The following is a 14,023-nucleotide window of genomic DNA, read 5'->3' as shown; positions in this document are numbered from 1 at the left end:
CGCCATGCCAAACCCCTGCAATAAATCAACTTGAACAATCCCCTCCTCTAGTAATCACACTCATTTCCAGGCGGACTCACACAATCCGGGTTGAAGCACTTGAGATCATACCACAACCAAGACGTCTCATCGTTATCCGCCCTAGCCTGAGGAGCATCCAACAACTCGCAGAAGGGGTTGTTTATATCATCGTCCCAGTATCCAAACACGACCGCCTTACAGCCTTCTGTCTCGGCGCAGCTCTGCCCACAGGACTCGACGCTGTCGCTGTCTCCATAGCCGAGCACCTTGGCTTTCTTTCCGTTGCGGTGACCTTCGTGGCCGCAGTCGGCTCCCTCAGGGGGATTGTCATAGAGGGTGTAGCGGTAGCAGGATGGCGAGGTGGTGGCGGCTTCAGAAGTAGTGGAGGTCCTAGTGCTAGTGGAGGAAGTAGTACTTGTAAAAGAGGTCAAGGTTGAGGATTCGGCAGTGGAAGTCGAAGTGGTAGTACTGGTGGTTGAAGGCTCGGCTGTGGTGGTCGGTGCCTCGGATGATGTGCGAGAGACTTCCGTAGTAGATGTAGTAGCCTCAGTTGAAGTGGCTGATGCCTCTGTGGTCGTGGTAGACACCGTAGCAGATGTGTCTTCGGTTGTAGCAGAAGTGCTAGTCTCGCACGAACTTGTAGAACTGGCTCCTGTTGTAGAGGTCGTCTCTATGTTGGTGGAAGTACCAGTTCCACTAGTTACGGATGAGATACCCGTGCTTGACGTCTCACCCGTGGTAGTAGAAATCTCTGTCGATGAACCCTCGGCGATGGTGCTAGTAGTGTGCTCCGAGGTGAAAGTTGTCTCAGTAGTAGAGTGAGTTTCGGAAGTGGCACTAGGAGATTCGGTGGTTCCAGTGGTTGTAGTGGCTGTCGTAATCTCCTTAGTGGTCTCACCTGAAACTGAGGTTTCCGCGGTGGCTGTTGATGAGGCTGTTTCACTCGTGCCGCTCGACAACTCAGTTGTCTCAGACTTTGTGGCAGTACTCGAGGTCTCACTAGTGGTTCCCGTCGTAGTAGCAGTGGTAGTTTCAGCCGTAAAGCTCGACTCAATTGTCTTGGACGAAGTAACATCAACAGTTGTAGCCGATGTATCCTCAGGGGTAGAGTGAGTGATGGTGTAAATCGTTGACTCTGATGTTTCCGTGTTGGAAGATGTATTTTCAGTAGTGAGTGTTGAAGTCTCTGCGATAGAGGTGCTTGTGGTATCCGTTGGGAGTGTTGAAGTATATGTGTTGATAGAGCTCGTTTCAGTAGTGAAGGTGAAAGTCTCAGTAGTATCTGAGTTTGTGGTCTGAGTGACTGAAGTAGATGTACCCTCAGTCGTCTCGGAAGCGACAGTATAGGTAGTGATGGAAGTCTCGCTGGTAACTGTTGAAGCTTCACTCGTCTTGGAAGTAATGGTTTTCATAGTAGTAGGCTGAGTAGCCTCGGAAGTAGAAGTAAAAGAAGAAGAAATGGTAGATCCAGTGCTGGCTGAGGTCTCTTGGGAAATAAAAGTTGATCTCTGCTCAGTGCTGGTTGAAGTCATGGACTTGGATGTTGTAGTGGTGTCTGAAACCAAGATAGAAGTGGAAGATAAATCTTTCGAAGAATGGGAAGAAGAGAGAGAAGACGTGCTTGATCTGGAAGGGATCGTATAAGTTGGCGCAATGTAAGTTGGCACACTGTAAGTCGGAACATAGGTTGGTGATCTGGGACGACAAGGTCCTCCGCTAACACCAGATACTGCAGCAGCAGCGAGAAGAAGAATGAATGACTTGTTCCAGGCCATTTTGAATGAATGAATGTGAACCTGCACAGAAAAAAAAGGAATGAAGGTGAAGATGCAGTTGAATCAATTGACTACTCTCTGTCTACTTTCTATTGTACTTATACCATCTCTTCAAGCTCGTTTACAACACCTTCTAGAACAAGATATCCACCGTTTTTTTCACTCTTGACCAAATCCGGCCTTTAACGGCCATGGATGTTGGAGGCTTGACGTTGGAGGACCCAACGGCTTCCCACCCCTGACGCTAGAAGCCATCGCTAGACGCCACCAATCGTCCACAATGGCGTCAACAACCTCAACCGTCGCCAGCGATTCGAACCCGATTGAGGGCGATCCCCCTGGGCTGTAGCCTTGGGTCCACGTGGGAATAAGGCTCTTTCTTTTCCAAGTTACGGTGTGAGGTGCTTCACCAGGGAGAGCCCGTCTTTCTTTGTCGAGGCGGAGGAAAAGCTGCTCGCCACAAGGTTCCAGAACAAGGCAGTTTCCCTCCCTTTATCTGGAGTATGCCTCCACTGGGCGTCTATTCTTCAGATCGCATGATGCCCCCATCTGAGAAAATTTGTCAGTTCGTGGTGTGCTGCTGACCCTTTTCGTCGCCCGCATCGAGACGAGATCGGGACTACGCATGCACGTCACTGTCAGCTCCGATGGGGGATCGGACCTTGCACGATTCAGACAGCTGTCAGCAGGGGCATGTAGTCTGTTGTGGCTCGTCGTGATGGACCGGGGGCTCCGGAGTCATGGGAGACGTCGCTCGCTCAGACTTGCGGGATCTTGAGCATCCGAGGCAATGACAACAGAGCCTTTGGTGTTTCTTGCGGGCTGATGTCCTATTGGGGTATTCACGGAGCATGAATTTGTCGGAAGTCAGTTTCCACTGAAGTCATCATCGAGAGCCAAGATGTGATTGTTAGATCAGGCGCCAAGAAGTTGATCGGTCAGAGCCCAGGCATCTAGGACGAAGCCAGTTGATTATTTGATGCAGTTTGGTTACGATTTCATGATAGTGAACTGGCCTGTGTGTGTGTCCATTCAGTAGGGGCTGTGGTTTCATTCATGGAGTGATACAGCAAGATGATGCCAATGAGGCTTGTATGAACATTGACAGTACCACGACACTGGAGCCGGAAATTGGGTAGAATATAGATTTGGGTAGGTAGTTCATATCTCATTCATTCCGTTTAAATAGCCCCTGACATGGCTGGCATCGAATTCGGTCTTCTCCTTGAGCGATTCCTCCTTCTCCCACCCTAGACCACCACCGACACCTACAAACAAGAAGCAGCAAAGATGGCAGCTGAAACCAATGATTTATGTAATTGGCTCGAGCTGTCAATTCCTGTATGAACGGAATGATTCACGGCGGTATTGCTGTCTAGTTAAAGTGAGGAAGGCTGGGCAGTTGGAGAGGTTTGCCTCGGTAAACCTCTTTATTCCCTGTGAGGGTTTGTGACAATCACATCACCCAAGAACAATGACTCGGCTATCTCTCACCAATGCTACGCACAAGAGTCATGCCACTACCTCACCTGATAACCTTAACTGTATTGTAGGGTCATTTGTTTGGTGTGAGGCACTCATTTCATGAGTGTCTGCAGGTATGGTGGTTGAACCATATCGGTCGCCTTGATCGGACAGACCCATGGAGAGAACGGCAAGACCGATATAGTCAAACACAAGCTTCTACTGTAATATTCGGCCTTTCCGAGCCTGGGTCTGGTTGGAGACTCTGCCAACTCAGCTTCAGAACATCATCACACAGGCTCGCCCAACGACTGACAACTGAGACATCATAGCGTTGAACTACAGCGTTACCCCACAGATGCATCCGGTCTGCTGGAATGGACAGGCCCACATGCGATCAAGAAGAAGAAGAAGGATTCATGATCCTGAAGGCGTCGTGAATCACGTCAAAGTGAGACAGACGTCGTCTGCCTGGAGGGAGCCCGATCGAAACATCAAGACTCATGCGCTCCTCTCGATGAAACTGGATAATCTAAACTATAGGGCGACGACCCGTGTTGGGGAGATTTCCGAGCAAGAGGGCCGATGTTCCTGCAATGACCGTGCCGCATAATTAAATGACGGTTTCAGATACATGGGCATCCTTCCGTGGGGGGTTGTCCAACAGCAGTTGGTTGGTCGGATTATCATCCCATATAGTCGTCTAGCGGAAACGAAACTTTAAAGCATAGTGAAACCGTTTCGTCAGGGGCCAGTACGAAGAATAGAGTTGCGAGAGTCTTGGAAGCCATAGCATTGTGCCTGTAGCACAGGATCTTGATCCTGCTAGGTGATGGAGAGCAACAGGCCACAGACAGAGTGGAAGGATTCAGACGCCTTGTTTGAGAAAACTCTTTTCGATCATGGTTAGGGCTCACAATTGTGTGTTTTGATCGGCATCTAGGGTTGATGAGTAACCGAGACGTGCGGGCATGCTTCATGTCTAATCACGATTATCCGCCATCCGGCTCAACGAGGTAGTAATCGGCCGAGTAGGATAGACAGCAACCGCGGGGATCCATGACTTGACAGACATTGTGGTGGACCAAACCGGTGGACCGTTGACGTACTATTGTGCTCAGTGATGAGCAGGGCAAGGAGATAGACGGTCGATCACCTCGTGTCTGTGGAGGTTTGACGAGACTGATGCTTCTCTTGGGCTTCTCGGCGGTGTCAATCAGGCAACTCTAATTTCTCGAGATAAATCGCGCGGTAGGATCTTTTGCTTGGCGGACTCGACTCTGTCTATTCAGAGTCCATGGTTCGACCACCTTGTTGGATTCTGAAACTCGGGGTTGGTTTTAGATCAGGGGCCCATGGCGGGTCGGCGCACACTAGGGCGAGAAGAGAGACAGTGGCCGACCAAGACTCGCACGATAGACATTGTCTGTCACTGTTGAATGTACTGTTGAGCGCCAAGGGCAGAGTTGACATGGCGATTTGCAGATTGCAGTCATGTTGTTGGCGGAGAAGAGAATGGTGGAGAGGTTGTGAAGATCTCGACAAAACAAACAAACGAGCTCCAGCATATCATCACGTCATGCACATCCAGGCTCAGACTGAGTGTGACAGAGTGAAACGCAGGATTGGTTCATGAGACTCATAGTGCGAAGCGGTGAAAGAGATTCTCGTAACAACAGACTCGGAGTGTAGCGAAAGCAGGTGAGGCCGAAATACGGGATAGCCAAGCAGAAATAATAATTAGGTCCCTATCAGTCAGCAAAGACCTGAAATAGCCGGACGGAGAGTTTGCGCAAGTGCCAGGGCCTCAGCTCAGGGACCATCAAGCCTCTCCACGGCCCCTCGCATGAGTGAGGGACGGGAGGGCTCTTGATTCGAGAGCCCTGGCGCCTTGGCCACAGCCTGAAAGGCCAGACTCACCTAGCGACTCAGAGATGCCCATGACACACCCTCACACAGACCCTGACACGCATTTCCCCGAAAGGCGCCAGGCCAGACGGCGGCATTGCCAAGTACCTAACCAAGCTTGGCCAAGACTACAAGTAAAATTAGAAAAAACACACAAAGAAGTCTTGGGTGTGGCGGGTGGGCTCGGCCGGTCCATGACTGGAATGCGATGCCTCGTGATAGAGGCTCGTGTTTGCTTCTCCCTCTAGATCCTCAGATAGTCTTTTTTTTCTCGCCTCCGAATCTCTTCTCGCCTCCGACAGAAATGGCCTCGTGGAGAACCTGCAGGAATGTCAGATCAGGGTGACGTCGGCTCTGTTCTGTGGAGACCACAGTGAAAGAAGGCCATGGGTTAACACGATGGATCAACAAGGACGCTTGGACGAAGCGGGAAGGATGGAGAAGGACAAAGGAGGAGAACCGGCTGAGAGATGGGGAAGACGGACGAGACTCGATTGCTTGCAAGTCAATTGTTGAACTCGGCACTGACCGGGCCAGGGATTGTAGTCTCCTCTCCCGCATAATGACAGGCCCGCTCCATGATGCAGGGCATGCATCAGATCAAGTGCTCCCTCTGGATGCTGTGTACGGAGCACTGCGTATTGGCTGGTTGGTTGCACAGCAGTCAGCCGAGAGGTCGCATGGCGGTGGCAGTCTTGTTTGCAGTAGCCAAGCCAAGCACCGTAAAAGAAGAGCTACCGTAATCAATGACCGACATCTCAGTTGAATGACCAAGCTGCTAGTGACATGCGCCAAGCTTGCTACCGACTGCTTATCTCGTGTTTGCTCTGGGCAAGTGACTTGGGTTTGCAGATGCTTCTCCACCGAAATGGGTGACTCTGCCGACCAACGTTGCTGCGCTGCCAGAGATGCGATACGAGCAAAGGCACGAGATTCAGTGACAGACGATCTGATCACCCGGGATTCCTTGCCGGAGCGACTCCATCCTTCAGCGAGTCGGCGAGGTTCGGCCGGCCCCCCCCCCCCCAACCAGACCCCTGGGACCTGAGAGGACAGTGCTGCATGAACGGGCGCCGTGTGAGCTTGTGGCAGCCTCTGACAGAGGGGGGAGCCTTCAGGGGTCTGCTGGACCTTGTCTGCGCCTCTCGTCTGGCACATGTTGACCTTTGCCGAAAGCAGCCTGGTCCCATTTCCAGTAAAGCGCGTGCGAATGTGGACTCGTAGACTAAACGGCGGCCGAAAGGCTTCGTTTTCAGTCACGGTTGCTACGACGCCCGAACCTTTTGTCGTTGATCATCTCGTATTGGCCTCGGCACTGCTAGCCTCTACGACGACTTTTTCCGGCGTGGTTCTTGGGTAGACAGGCCGTGCGGGATGATATCGTGGATCTTCAGGGACTGTACTGTAACCACGCGCCGTCAGCACAGATAAGGTAGGGAGCTGCGAAGGAGCTTCGTCATCAGGAGAGGGCCGCTTACAGAGACAGATGCTGGACAGTGGCAGCACAGTACGGTAGCAGTGCAGCAGCCCTGTCGCCTGTACGAACGTCATGGGCATCCTCTCCCCACCAGTGTCATGGGGAGATCAGATCACGGTCGGGCTATCAGCCTATCGCGCACGTGCGGATTCGTAAAGTTCCGGGTGCCGAGCACCTTTGAGCACCTTTGTGGCAGTCGCCTCTGGGTGTAACGATGGTGACTGGTTGAAGGATACGATAATTCATTCATTGGATATCAGAGACAATTGAATTGGTGACTATTGAATGTGCCTGTTCAGGTCAATTCTGCGCGAGCCACTGTGGCTGGGCTTTCCCCTTCTGGTGGCCGCGTCATACAATGGATGTCTCTGTCTGCAGCATCATCTGCTTCTGGACCATGGCTGGAACACGTCTCAGTGGTAGCGTCCACTGAGAGGCCGCTGGAACCGTCTTTCCTGCCCGCTCTCGTCCGCGGTAGGGGGCTCTTTCTTAGCCTGCGCCAGGGTGAGACCCCTAGACCATCTTGGCGTCGCCCCGGTCGCTCTTGCCCTTGACCGGACGGCTCCATGCTCCATCAGGGGTTGCCTCACAATGGAAGGAATCCACCGTGGGCAATCTTGACCCACCGGACCCGAAGCGCCTGCCCAAGCTGGTCCTGGAGGCGCCGATAGCAGATGGGCCCTGTCCCGTCTTCGTCTGCTGCAATAAAACACCACCATCTCCAGCTCCTCTTCGGACTGCCTCTCTTTTCTTATTTGCCGTGGCCATATATTATTCCCTACTAATCAACCTGCTTCCCGTTTCTCACGGAGCCCATTCTCCTCGTCTCTCGCTATATCACTTATATACAACTCCTACAAGCGGCGACACTCTCTCGAAGCCCTTGAGAAAAAGCACCTTGATTTCATACACCACAGACAACAAACAGCCTTACCTTTGAAAACCTGACACAGCTTTTGCACGACGCAATGTTCTCCAAGGCTCTTTCTACCGCCGCGGTGGTCCTCGCTGCCGCTGGCCTGGTCTCTGCCCAGACTTATACCGACTGCAACCCCCTCAAGAAGAGTATGTTTGCGACTCTTATGGGATATCTGTGTTTCAACCCGCATCATTGCTAACTCGCGCCTAGCCTGCCCTGCCAACCCTGCCTTTGGCGACAACAAGGTCGACTGTGACTTCACAAAGGGTGAATGCGATGCCTTCCACGGCATGATTGGAACCAGCCTCAAGTACGACGGCAAGGGTGCTTGGTTCGTTATCAACAAGGAGAGCGATGCTCCTACCATCCGAACAGACAACTACATCTTCTTTGGCCGAGTCGACGTCGTTGTCCAGGCCGCTCAGGGCCAGGGAGTTGTCACCAGTGCCGTCCTTCAGTCCGACGACCTCGACGAGATCGATTGGGAGTGGGTTGGTGGTGACAACGCCCAGGTCCAGTCCAACTACTTCAGCAAGGGTGATACCACCACATACGACCGCGCCGTCTACCACCCCGTTTCTGCTCCTCTCACTTCGACTCACAAGTACTCTGTTGAGTGGACCTCGACCAAGATTGACTGGCTCATTGACGATGCCGTTGTCCGTACTCTGAACGCTGCCGACGCCAAGGGCGGATCTGCCTTCCCCCAGACCCCCATGCAGATTAAGCTCGGAACCTGGGTTGCTGGAGGCAAGAACAGCAACGCCGGAACCCGAGAGTGGGCTGGCGGTTACGTATGTCATGATCCTTCCCTGATATCGAAATATGCTAACAAGTGTAGACCGACTTCGACGATGCCCCCTTCAACGCCTACTACAAGAGCGTCACCATTGTCGACTACGCTGGAAAGGACGCCCCTGGCCAGAACGCTGGTGCCAAGGAGTACGTCTATGGTGACAACTCTGGTGACTGGACCAGCATCAAGGTGAAGAAGACCAGCTCCACCGACGACGACGATGAGAAGACCACCACCAAGGTCACCAAGACTAGCACCACTGCCGAGCCCACCAAGACCAAGACCGCCGAGACCACTTCCACCGAGGAGGAGACCAAGACCACCTCCAGCGAGACCAAGAAGGAGACCAAGACTTCCACCAAGGAGGAGACCTCGACCAAGGAGGAGGAGACAACCACTGAGCAGGAGACCAAGACCTCTGAGGTCGCCACCACCTTCACCACTGCTGCTGCTACCTCCAAGGACGCCGGCGCCACTACCACCGAGGCCGGATCTGGCTCTAGCGGTGCCCAGGAGACCGGCTCTGCTACCGAGACTGGAGACGACGCTGCTCCCTCGGTCAGCACCGTTCCCGTCAACTCTGGTGCCCGATTGGCCGGCAGCGTTCTCGCTGCTGCTGGTCTCTTCATGGCCCAGATCCTCATCTAAAACCCTTCACTTCTGGATGTACACTATCTTGTTCTGGGGTCGCAAAGCATGTAGAGCTTGCAGACTACACGCAGAGAGCAGACCATTCTAATTAACTTATTCGAGTCGATCCTTACGCTCGCCAAGGCAACGCCCCCTTATCGCTCGAAGAGTTGTGGAATGGAAAGAGGCGCAACACGCACGCACACAATTCAAAGAGGGCACTTGGCAGGCACAACACCTTTCAAAGATGCTGCGTTTTAATGGGCCTGCTCCCTAGTGGTCGTATCCCAAAGAGACAAGAATCTTGGCCTTATCTCGCCTTTGGGGTGCCGAGGCGCTAGGCATGGGGGATTACGATGTTTGGCACGGTGGTTTGAGGATATGATTGAGCACGGATTGGATGATTACATACATTTGGCATCTCGGATGCGGACGATTGATTTTTGAGTTGTTTGATTTGGGTTAGAATTGTCGGATTTTACACAATGATGCATCGCGGATGCTTTTTTCGCACGATACCTTTTGATAGAATTACACATGACAGCGATTGCCTTTATCCGGAGTCCCTGGTCAAACCCTGTCGAGTCCCTGCCAAGTCCCTGCGCTGCTCATTTCATCCAGACTCCACGAGAGCCACGTCTCTGCAGGCCGGATAGAGGCACAGAGAGGGTCCTCATTTCCCTCCCATTCTGGCCAAGGCCCGTCAGTCTGGGCGATGAGGCGGCGCTAGAGAAGAGCTAGAAGATGCCGGGAACCGAGCTTTGAGGGATACAAGGGCCGTTTTTGCCGTGAGGGGAGCTTTATTGAAGGGGAACAAGAGTCAATAATTCGCTGCTACGTATCCGGACTCCGGAGATAATACTGAGTTGGCCGTACATCAATAATCGCCCATAGTCTGTACGCAGGCCCTGCCCAACACCAACAACACCTGTTGGCCCAAGGCTAAACTAATCAATCTGCCGTTCGTATTCGAGCCTTGGCCTCATCTGTAGCGGTCCTTGAGGGAAATGACGATGCTTCAAGACTGACCTCGTGGTTTTTTGCTCCCCCACGTCTTGACATCCTTGTCTCTCTAACTGGGGTAGACAACAACCTGGTTGATTATGATTGACATATGAAACCGCATCGACTTATCGTCAGGCATTTGGGATCGCGAATGTCACTTGGATCCCTCTCTGTTGAATGACGTGACAGGCGAAGGAGAGATCCGATACTGCGGGGGAGGAATTTCTGAGACAGCCCTTGAACACTATCACAGCTGTGCCCTCGTAGTGAATGTTTGGCTTATCAGTTGCAATATTACTCCTTTGTTCGTTATCATCGCAGGTCAGCTAGCGGCGTGTCAGCCTGCCAATGCAACGCGATTTACAGCGCTAAGGATGATCCTCCTTGCATGCCTCGACTCGTGGACGAGAAGGGGTTTAATTTTCAATCTTTCTTTGTGGTATCGCAAGGGTTGACATTCAAGGGATCAACCCCCTTGTGGCTTGAGGCTCATGATGCTACTGTATCTGGTATGAATATTCAATCTTCTCACACATAGTCTACTTTTGTCAATAAACCGAGAGAGCCCTTGTTTTCATTCAAGGGCAAACCAATCCTCAAGTCAGTTACCTTGGCCGAGCAGCGTCAAAGTCTTGGGGTGATTGTCTTTCGCAATTGGTGCTACTATTTCGATCCCAAGAGTGCCCAAGGACCTTCAAGGCAGACCTCGCCCTAGTGTTGTCTCTCTGGCAGTTGGTAGGTGGCATAGGGAGTCTTATTGCTAAGGCCTTATGATTGCACTGCCTGCTCCTAGGGCGGAAGTGAGGTGACAATGATGTATCTCTCCTTTTGAGAGCTTTGATCGGTCTATGGCTCATCTGGTACTTCCTTGGAGGTCCTTGGGCACTCACGGGATATATCCGCCCAAGTGCCCATTGACCTCCAAGCCGTACCACGCCCCAGTGTTGTGTCATTAACAGCTAGCGCAGACTTAGGGGAGCATGGCTGATAAGACCTTATCATCTGTAAACTTCGTCCTTGGGCAGCATCTAGTAGAACTGAAGGCATCGTGATGAACGAGAGCTTTGATTGGTCTGGATCCCTCACCGTGACCTGCTTGGAGGCTTAAGAGCGCTGGTGGTAGTTTCGTCTTGTACTTCTGATGATGGATCCAATCCAGCCTATGTGGGCATGGCTTCGTGACTGGTTAGTGGCTGGCTTGAGAGGCTTGCTGCCTTCGGTGAAGACTCATCCTTGACACTCATTAACACCATCACATTTGGCGACAACTAAACAGTTATAGGGTTAAGATATTGTATCAGGTCAACATTATATCCATATGGCCATTTGAAGTTCTATCGAGTCTGTCGCCGACCCTTCAACTCCAAGCATCAGCTATGTCGCCGCGACCGCCCAGCTTTCTTCTCCCCAACTCTCCATCCTGTCGCGTTCTTGATCGGTTCAGCGATTTACCTGACGATGTTGAAGTTGACGAGGATGAATCTGGCTGTATCCCCTTCTGGCCTCTGCTGCAGCATCTCCTTCGCCTCCCTGTGTCATCAGTCCCACAGCTCATAGACCGGATGCAGACCATTGCCGCCAACGCAGGCACATGTCAAGACAATGATTTTCAAACACTGAAAGGATTTTTGAGTACTAGGGGCGAGACCAAATTATTCAGCACGACATGGCCGAAACTACGCGACATCGCCCTCAACCTTCCGACATACTTTCCCAGCGGACAGCTTGAGCTTCTTCAACCAGGGCTTCCTCTACGTCTTAGCCGTGGCCAGGTCGCTTGTTTAGTCACACATCAGTTTCTTTGCTCTGCTGTCTCTCAGAGAGATGATGAAGGCTACCAGGACTTGGGCATCTGGTATTCGTCTGAGCAACGACATCCTGCAGCGGTAGAGATGTACCTCGAAGCACTCTTCACCTACTTTGAGCGTCTACCCGAAGCTTCCGATCTGCTTCAGGATCACGATAGTTTTACGGGTAGCACCGAAACCTGCGTCATATACGAGCTGTATCGGAAAGAGGGCGAAGTGGCTTTGGAGGCGGCAAAGTTGGCACCAGTTCATGTCAGCTATCTTGACACCCACACAACCGATATACACAACTCCGAATTCCAGGGGAAAGGAGGTGCTGCTGTCGTCTCTGCAAACAAGGTCATCGGGTTCGGTCAGTCGGCGACACAGGAAGAGATATTTGTCGGCATCGCCCCGGAGAGTTATCCTGTCGTCCTGGTCACACCACACCTCGCAGATGACACCGTCATTATTGTGTCAGGTGCAAGAGCCATGTTAAGTGCCCAGGGTCATCAGAGGCAGATTGAATGGAGTTGTATTGGTGTGCCGTCCCTGGCCGAGGGTGTCGAGCGGCCGGGCGGTCGACTCGTCTTCATGGATGCGTTGGAGATGGACATGCTTGAATCACCATCTAAAGGATTTTTACCTGATCTGCACCCAGAGAACGTCGACCGAGAGATCAAAAAGGCAACCACAGGCTTCGAATCCTACCAAGGAGATGCTGTCTTCACCGGACTCTGGGGCTGTGGCGCGTTCGGAGGCGACCCAGGGGTAAAGCTGGCGGTTCTCTGGATTGCAGCGGCGGTGGCGGGAATTAGACTTCATATAGTTCTTGGCCCTGGAGAACACGAGCTCGGAGTTGCATTCGAGAGGGTAGCCAAGGTCGGTGAGGGCTCATCTGCAAAGGTGATGAGGGACACGTTGTTGAAGGCTCCGGAGAAACTACGAAGGGAAGGGATCCTGGAGTGGATTGAACAAGCGGTGTCAGGGACTCCATGACACTTGGCGTAGTACTTCCAAGACCTGAGTTTGAGGCTGTGTATCTTGGCCGGCACTTGATATCATGTTGACTTGTCATGAGGATCCAGAGTGAGCGCGTCTTCATCCACAACCCCCTGAATAATATCCAATGATGGAAAGATCTGTCGGCCTGGAATGTTGGATTGGAGGAGAAACGTGAGAATTCTCCATGTGCGTTTGTCATGTATCACCTTGGCATGCGGCATGTTGAGTCAGGGTCAACTTTGAGATGTCGTTGAAGCTGTCTAGGGGCTAGGTAGGGAATGGACTCGTTCCTGGCACAGCCACCAAGGCGGTTAAGAAATCTTCAGATATTCAACGAATTAGAGGCACGTGTTGCTTGTATTGTAGTCACCACTAGCTTTGAGCAACAGTGTTGATTGCGTAGCTGTAGAAAATACGCAGTTACTTCCTCCTAGTATCTCCCAATAGCCTTCAAACCGCATGACACCCAAATCTCCCATTGCAAATACAAGGTAATCTACCATCCCAACATGAAATCTTTGTATTCCAAACATCAATTACACTGGAATATACAGAAATACGAGGTTCACCCAGCAAATGGAAGCCAAGGCAATAACCAAATTTCCGAAAGGAAGAGTCAACCCGCTTACAAGTCAACACCGACCCTCCCAGAAACCATGATCCTCCTCACTTGGCAGAGGTCGAACTTACTTGGCAAGAGCCAAACTTACTTGGCACCCTCAAATTGACATCCGACTTAGCCGTCTTGACGTTGCCTCGAAGGCGGCTGTGCCATGTTTTAATGGAGACTGCTTGCGCGTTTGTCAGATGACAGGGTATACCTACGACAGGGGGGAAGTTGTTGACAGTCCCGGCATGGCGGGTGGTATCCCTGCGCACGACGGGAACTGGGGGACTCTCGGAATGGGTTCTATAGCTTGGTTTGAAGTACACGTAACTGTCAATTGGAATTGAGTAGACGGAAAAGAGAGCAATGAGTGAGGCCTGCATCGGCCTAAAGTTTCCTTGACAGACCTACCTAGGATTGTCCATACTGGTCTCTAGTCCACAGGAGAAAGTATGTTTATCGTCATGACCTGACTAGTATGTGAGCTAGCCAAACCACTTCACTAGCCATCATACACCTCAATCACGATAGGCCAGCTACCGCTTTAAGCTTCTCTGCATTACGCTTTTAACCTTTTCTCTAGGCGCTCATTTCTATCTTTGAGCTTATTACTCTATCTCGAGGCGATT

The 14,023-nt window shown here is 51.9% G+C and overlaps 3 protein-coding genes across 3 annotated transcripts; 2 read left to right on the top strand and 1 right to left on the bottom strand.

The window, feature by feature from the left end:
- Positions 1-47: 47 nt before the first annotated feature.
- NCS57_00296700 (uncharacterized protein) lies at positions 48-1,796 on the bottom strand (the record flags this gene model as incomplete). The annotated part of the gene is made up of 1 exon (XM_053052985.1): positions 48-1,796. One exon carries the CDS (start codon positions 1,794-1,796, stop codon positions 48-50), a length of 1,749 nt encoding a protein of 582 aa, XP_052918231.1.
- A 5,817-nt stretch (positions 1,797-7,613) lies between these two features.
- Positions 7,614-9,008, top strand: NCS57_00296600 (Glycosidase; the record flags this gene model as incomplete). The annotated part of the gene is made up of 3 exons (XM_053052984.1): positions 7,614-7,710; positions 7,775-8,358; positions 8,406-9,008. The coding sequence occupies 3 exons, from the start codon at positions 7,614-7,616 to the stop codon at positions 9,006-9,008; spliced, it is 1,284 nt and encodes a 427-aa protein (XP_052918230.1).
- A 2,363-nt stretch (positions 9,009-11,371) lies between these two features.
- NCS57_00296500 (Poly(ADP-ribose) glycohydrolase) lies at positions 11,372-12,781 on the top strand (the record flags this gene model as incomplete). The annotated part of the gene is made up of 1 exon (XM_053052983.1): positions 11,372-12,781. The coding sequence occupies one exon, from the start codon at positions 11,372-11,374 to the stop codon at positions 12,779-12,781; it is 1,410 nt and encodes a 469-aa protein (XP_052918229.1).
- Positions 12,782-14,023: the final 1,242 nt, after the last annotated feature.

Source organism: Fusarium keratoplasticum, chromosome 2 (assembly GCF_025433545.1).
Source record: "Fusarium keratoplasticum isolate Fu6.1 chromosome 2, whole genome shotgun sequence".
NCBI lineage: Eukaryota > Fungi > Ascomycota > Sordariomycetes > Hypocreales > Nectriaceae > Fusarium > Fusarium keratoplasticum.
The sequence above is the reverse complement of the archived record's forward strand: the minus strand, read 5'-3'. Positions and strand labels throughout refer to the sequence as shown.